The 6642-nt window shown below is 34.6% G+C and overlaps 1 protein-coding gene across 1 annotated transcript; it reads right to left on the bottom strand.

Moving 5' to 3' along the window:
• Positions 1-1798: 1798 nt before the first annotated feature.
• LOC109158232 (COP9 signalosome complex subunit 3-like) lies at positions 1799-6255 on the bottom strand. Its single transcript, XM_019306118.1, has 11 exons — positions 6018-6255; positions 5100-5215; positions 4758-5004; positions 4267-4324; positions 3983-4072; positions 3696-3761; positions 2933-3022; positions 2634-2792; positions 2416-2537; positions 2250-2322; positions 1799-2103 (listed from the first exon to the last, which is right to left on the bottom strand). The coding sequence occupies exons 1-11, from the start codon at positions 6200-6202 to the stop codon at positions 2035-2037; spliced, it is 1275 nt and encodes a 424-aa protein (XP_019161663.1). The 5' UTR covers positions 6203-6255; the 3' UTR covers positions 1799-2034.
• Positions 6256-6642: the final 387 nt, after the last annotated feature.

Genomic DNA, 6642 nt, shown 5'->3' with positions numbered 1-6642 from the left:
ATAAAAAATAAAGTTAAAAATTAAAAAAAAAAAAAATGCTGACCACCCCATCCTCCTCCTTCGTCTCCACCTGAGATGAAGGAGGAAGGGAGCCCTCCTTTCACCGGAGACGAAGGAGGAGGGGGTGGGGTGGTCGTCGTCATTTGAACGCGAAATGCCCATCAATCCCTTTGTTGAAACCCAAAAAGGCAAAAACATTACCCATATTATTGAATAATTCCTCAGGTCATCCCCAATAGCGGATTTTGTATAGATTTTAGAAAAAAATAGCAAGGTGGAAGAGAGAGGAGAGAAAGATGGGGTTGTCCTGCAAAAATAAAGTTTTTTTTTTTTGTTTTTTTTTTAGATTTTAATTTTTTTTCCCTCCCATTTTCTCTCTCCTAGTCACACCTGTAAAATCTCTTCAAAATCTTCACACTATTAAGGATGCCCTTAGAGCATCTACATTAACATTAGAGGTTAATATGGGGATAATGTCAAATTCATTCTTTCATTTTCAAAATAATAATCAATGTGGAGAAGAAATAATCAAAAATATTTGTCCTGCAAGAGCCAAGGAGCATGTCAGAAAGAAAAAAAAAAAAAAAAAAAAAAAAAAAAAAAAAAAAAAAAAACAAACAAACAAACAAACAAACAAACAAAAGTTGTGCGCGTTTGCGCACAGTCAATGCCTACACGGGCTCGTGCACTGCACGCGTGCAGCGCGTCAGGCGCGCTGTGACGCACAACTGTTTTTTTTTTTAATTCAATTTTATACTTTTTTTCTTTTTTTTCTTCCCTCTCACTTTATGTTTCCTAATCACTCTTACATTCTCACTCAATTCTCCTTAACCGATAATGTTGCTCTTAGGTCATCCCAATAAAGGAATTTTGCACAAGAATTAAGAAAAAAGCTCCTGCGATTTTGTGGGTTTTGTCAAGAATTTTAGAGGTTTTGGGGGATATTGGCATTTTGGGTGGGTTTTATCAATTTTTTATTTTTCCTTTACTCATTTCTTTTTCCTAATCACATCTAAAAATTCCTCAAAAACTACATCAAAATCCTCACTATTAAGGATGCCCTTAGAATACTTCCAATGGAACTGTTGAATTTTTTCCAGATTTACATAATCAATTGTTTAGTAATTGGTGTTCTTCGCATGCTTATTTAAGCATAATTTTTTCTAACCGTTAAATAAAAATACAGTTCAAATTTGTGCACAATTTTCACAATGAAAGTAGTTCTCATGAGTCCACCATGTTATGAGTCCATGTGAACAGATCTAAACCATTGAATATGTAAGATCAATGGCTTAGATTTGACCAACTATGCACTCCACTTGCACAGTTCGCGTTGCACAATTGGTAAAATCTAAACCATTGATCTCAAGCATTCAACGGCCCAAAACTGTCCACACGAACTCATATAACATAACGGACTCATTTGATCACTAGTGTGTGTGTTTGTGTGTGTGTGTGTGTGTATATATATATATATATATATATATATATATATATATATATATATATATATATATCCGAATAAAAATAGCATATAACTGTATAAGCATCATTCCGGGATGTGTCTAAAGCTCACAAGCCCAGTGCAAAACAAAAGCTCTTGGGCAGCCACTACGAGAAATATTCATAGCGGCAATCAATCTGAATTAAGAACAAACACGGAACAAAAGCATAAATAAATTTGATGGAATTATTTTAAGCGTTTTTCAACTACCAAACAAAGCTTGTGTGCTTATTAATAATACTCTCTTTTTAAAAGCTTTTACCTATTTACCAAACAAAGTTGCCTGCCAGTTTCTTATTTAAAAGCTAAAATCAGCTATTAACTTTAAAATTAACCCTGCCGCACAGAGTCTAGATGGTCCGACCAAATCAAAATGCTTAAAAGTTGACAGACACAATGTGACAGGCAAAAACGGTGGCAACTGTTAATAGTATATAACCAAAGCAGAGTTTAATGAAACAAAATTTTACCTATGCGATTTATGAACATATTTCACATATTCTACAAGAGAAATGCAAGATTGTGGAACCTCATAAATTAAACTTTGGGGCAACTCCTTCAAAATCATCAAAATCAAATCTCTGTTTCTCTTTGCCAACCTGAGAAGAAGTATAATGCCAGCTTAAGTTAATAATCTCCTCTAACCCAAAATTGGGTAAACATGAAGCAGGTGATGGAAATGAGAGTGGTAACAGATGATAGCAACAAGAACTCGTAAATTTTGCAGAGGATACCACTGTTTTACCTTTGCAAGGTAAGAAGGGTCATATGACATGCGTTCATCCATATCATTCAGTTTCTTTGACAACATCATTATTCTGAAATAAAAGAGAACACTATCAGTTGCTGTTCTATGCAGTCCTAAACTATTCAGATCATCATCAAAATATTCAAAAGCTTTACACCTTTACCTCTGTATTGATGAATCTATATGTTCAATCATTTCACAAGTCTTGTATTGCTCAGGATCCTCCAGAAATCTAACCATTCCATCCTTCTGGTTGATATTTGCATAAATCTCACCATCTTCGATCTTATAATATAATATAAAACAAAATGCATTAGGCGTTGGCATAGAATACTATGAAACCCCAAATTAAAGCATCATCAAAAGCACCCTTATTCATACCATTTGAAGCACGTGCATTTCAGCCTCCTTCGGACTACTTAGTTGGACCGTGATAGCAATGTCTTGGAGGGAAAGGGTGAGGTATGTTTGAGTCAATCTCTGAATATTGCGTTTATACATGGATGACACAACTTGCTGGACAATTCCAAGGTTATTGTCCTGAAAAAGGAAGAGTAAATAAATTTACACTTTTATAAGAAAAAAGGATCAGGGGAAAATATTTAATTAATGGGTGCTTCAGTTAAATATTTAATTACTCGAAGATCAAAATAGGACAAAAGTTAACACCAGAAACTCACACTTTGATACTTGTCCTTGTGTGTCTGTACACATGTCTCAAGTTCAGAAATTTTCCCAGTGCTATAACTATTTGCCAACTCCAAGTATGCCTTCACAAATGATTGGAAAAATGCACAAGACAAATGAAATACTTATGGTGGAAAATTTTGTGGATAGGTAAAAAGGAAAGGAGGCACATAAAGTAGAGGCATGAAATTACAAGTAACTTCATCAGTTAACAAAGTTACTATCAACACAGTTTGTTTCCCAATCAATACATGTACGGACTCTGGAAAAACTAAAATCTGAAATTGATAAGGCAATACAAACTAAGACTAAGGACATAGCAAGGTTTACGCCCTTCCAAAGGTTGGATCATAAAATCTTGTCAATCATATTTCTTAATTCACCAAGTTCAGAGGTAACTGGTTTTAACTAATTGCAACTTTCATATTTCATGATTATGGAAGAAAGAAAGCAAAAATATATAATCATGTAGGAACTAGCAAATGCAATAGGACAATCAGAAGTAGATAAGTTTTGACAGCACATTATAAGTCAGACTTCATTAAGAATCTGCAGTATTGATGACTTCAGATCTTCAAATACAAAGTGTCCAAGGCTCCAAGCATTACTTGTGCAGCACAGACATCCCAAGACTCTAGATCATGTAAACACTAAAGATATGCACAGTAGTACTAAATTCATTGTTTGCCACATAAGCACAAGCAATGTATGACATTAAAAGCCGTTTCTTGGAAGAGAATGCATAGTAGGACATACCTGAGAGTAGTTCTTTAGGTTCCTTTGAGCCACAGAAGATGTGTACTTTGGAAAACTGGTAGAGAACTGTCATCAAAACCAAACAAAGGGAGTCAGGAAATTAAAAAATTGAACCCACTTAGAGCTGGCTCCCATGTTTTGTAACACTCACTCATAAACCGCAATATCCCAAAATCAAACAGATCTTCAGAAAAGTGACCAATAACAGTTCAAACACAAAGCAACATGGCTGTGTTGATTTTGCTAATTAACATAAACATTCAGAGAATGCAAGGAAGGAAGCATACCTGCCCAAGGTGAATGAGTGAAACCAGTATGTACTTCTTGTATGCTTCAACAGCAATAGCATTTAAAGTGGACATAGGTGCTGTAACAACCTAAAGGACAAACATAATATGAACTTAAACTGATTTCACAAATTAAGACAAGCAGTAAAAGGACAAAGTGGATAAAGAAAAGACATATAGGGCCTTCTCCCAGTCCTTTACTCCTGAATTAAATTTTATCAACTAAGAGCTGGGCAATAGAAGGTTGAATCACTAAAATAATTAACAATAAAAAACTTGTATACATTTTGCAAAAGCTCCAAAGCTTTACGAAATTGCTTCTGTCCAATGCAAATCATCCCCCTGAAAATAAGCCAAACAACCAAAACATCAAACATTTGCAATCAGAAGCACTACCCAGAAATTTTGATATCAAGCAGCATTAATTTCATATGATGTTAAGGTTTATGCAACTGTGCTAAAAAGTTGGCATATTGACGAAACAAAAGCAATAAACACAGGTAACATATAACATTTTCACATTTTGGTCAAACAGATATACCCAGTTAAATAATTATTTTACTCCAAAATAGCAAATAATGTATAGCACAAAAGCATCTTCATACACAGAATATTTCATTTTCTCACTAAAAGACACTATATAACAGTAAGAGGATCAGATAGTTCAAAGCCTACTTATATGTAACTGCAAAGTGGTAAATGGAACACTAAAACTGTAAATAAACCACCAAATGAACACCACAAAGGATATATTTTCATATCTGAAGCAACTTACCCATAGTAGCAATACAGAAAGAAATCCTTAGGCTGATCAATCTCAAATATGTCATCCCCCAAAATGGAAAAACCAATCTTATAACACTTTGTGAGCAAACATAAAAGAAGAAAGTCAGGATGTAAGGTTGTTAGTTGTTCAGTTGACAGCTGTAGTTTCTGAATGGCAGTCAGCATAGGAGCCACACCTCGTATAGGTGCTTCAAGCAGTATAACTTGCTCCTTGAATCTTTTACAAATAGAAATGACTGTCAAACGATTCAACACCAAAATTCAGAATTAAGAAGGAAAGCAAAACATAGAAAAACTAAAACAAATTGAGATTGATGAAAGATAAAAGTACACTTCTCAGGTGCCAAGCGAATTTGATCTGCAGCACATCCATTTATAAATGTTGCCACTGTAGAAACTAGTTCATGAGATTGCTCTTTCGGAATTGGAGCACACATGCATGCATCACTGTAATAATATATATAGGAAAAGCATCAAAGCTAAAGCATTACATCAGAAAAGGAAGCAGATCATCAGACAAATTTGTCATCAAACATAATGAATTGTCACTGTCACAGTAAATTACATGTTGCCACCTCAGTAAAAAGTCAAGTTAAAATTTAAGTATTTATTTTACATTTTTACTTGATATTCTTATTTTTTTAATTGATAGTATGGAAAGATACTATATTGTAATAGAGTCCGTAATACTCAAAAATAATATAGTAAATAAATAAATTGGTAGCATACTGCACTCCAGTGCATCAAATATTAGTTCTGGTTAAATACACATAAGCAAACATGTAGATTTAAACATCAGCCACAGAGTAATGTCTGCAATTAATGTTAATCATGTCTCATAGAGTAACTTTTGCAATTAATGTTAATTATATGTCCTCGGCTATACTCTGTCTAAAGCACCTAAGCTTTTCATTTTGCTCCGCTGCCTCTGCATATGATCAGATCCAATCACGTTTATTTGGGTAAATAATTTCAAAACTTTTAAATTGGCACAGGGAATGTGATTATACACTATAAGATTACGCCTACAGAGAAACAAATCAACAATATACACTATAAGATTACGGACGACATTCTCAAAGGGTACAATTTCCGTGATTAGATAAAATGATATATACCGGTGATTAGGCTTGTAAAGTGTAAACCCTAGCATTTTATGAAAAGCAAAATACACATTTCTGAATCGAAAAAAGAGAGAGAACGAAAGAAAAAAGAAACTAGGTTCAACGAAAATTTGAAACGAACTTACAGGACGTAAAGGTAGCCCAAGGAGTGTTTAACAAGATCGAGTTGAACGAGCACAGGAGCCAAGCGAGTCGACTCAGCGCGAAGAAACTCATCGGACTGTTTGAGGAAGCTGTGAAGCTGAGCGATGTCTTGGGAATTTGAAGAGAGGCCCTGTATTTGAGCTACCACCGATTCAATTGAATCCATCTTCTTCAGAATCGTTCCTTGAGGTTTTCCTTGATGCTCATCAAACACTTCACTGCTTTAATGCTCGTGAAGACATCGCAGGCTTTATACGAGTATGCATATTGGATTTCTAATATGGGCCTAATTTAGTGGGCTATCCATGTACCCCAATAAATCGGCAAATTATGCCCTGGACCCGTGTCCACAATGAATTGTGGACACGGGCCCAAAACGACGTCGTTTTTCAAAAAAAAACGCGTCATTTATTTTTTAAAAAAAAATAATAAATTGCGCGCATTTTGCCGTTAACAGCGTTATTTTTTTTTTTGGATTATGAATGTACAGTTATGCCGTTATGAATATACAGTTATGCCGTTATAATTGTACAGTTATGCAATTATGAAATTATGAACACCGAGCTCTAACATTATGAACTTACAATTATGAACATATATAGTGAT

The sequence above is a fragment of the Ipomoea nil genome, unplaced genomic scaffold (assembly GCF_001879475.1).
Source record: "Ipomoea nil cultivar Tokyo-kokei standard unplaced genomic scaffold, Asagao_1.1 scaffold2805, whole genome shotgun sequence".
Classification (NCBI taxonomy): Eukaryota; Viridiplantae; Streptophyta; class Magnoliopsida; order Solanales; family Convolvulaceae; genus Ipomoea; species Ipomoea nil.
This window is presented reverse-complemented; position numbering and strand designations above follow the sequence as displayed.

Bases quoted from the DNA above. Each gene is read 5' to 3' on its own strand.
- LOC109158232 (XM_019306118.1), bottom strand. From the start codon at position 6,202: ATGGATTCAATTGAATCGGTGGTAGCTCAAATACAGGGCCTCTCTTCA. The intron at 5,216-6,017 runs GTAAGTTCGTTT...ATATTATTACAG, and splicing joins TTGGGCTACCTTTACGTCCT to TGATGCATGCATGTGTGCTC. The intron at 5,005-5,099 runs GTACTTTTATCT...ATCGTTTGACAG, and splicing joins TCGCTTGGCACCTGAGAAGT to TCATTTCTATTTGTAAAAGA.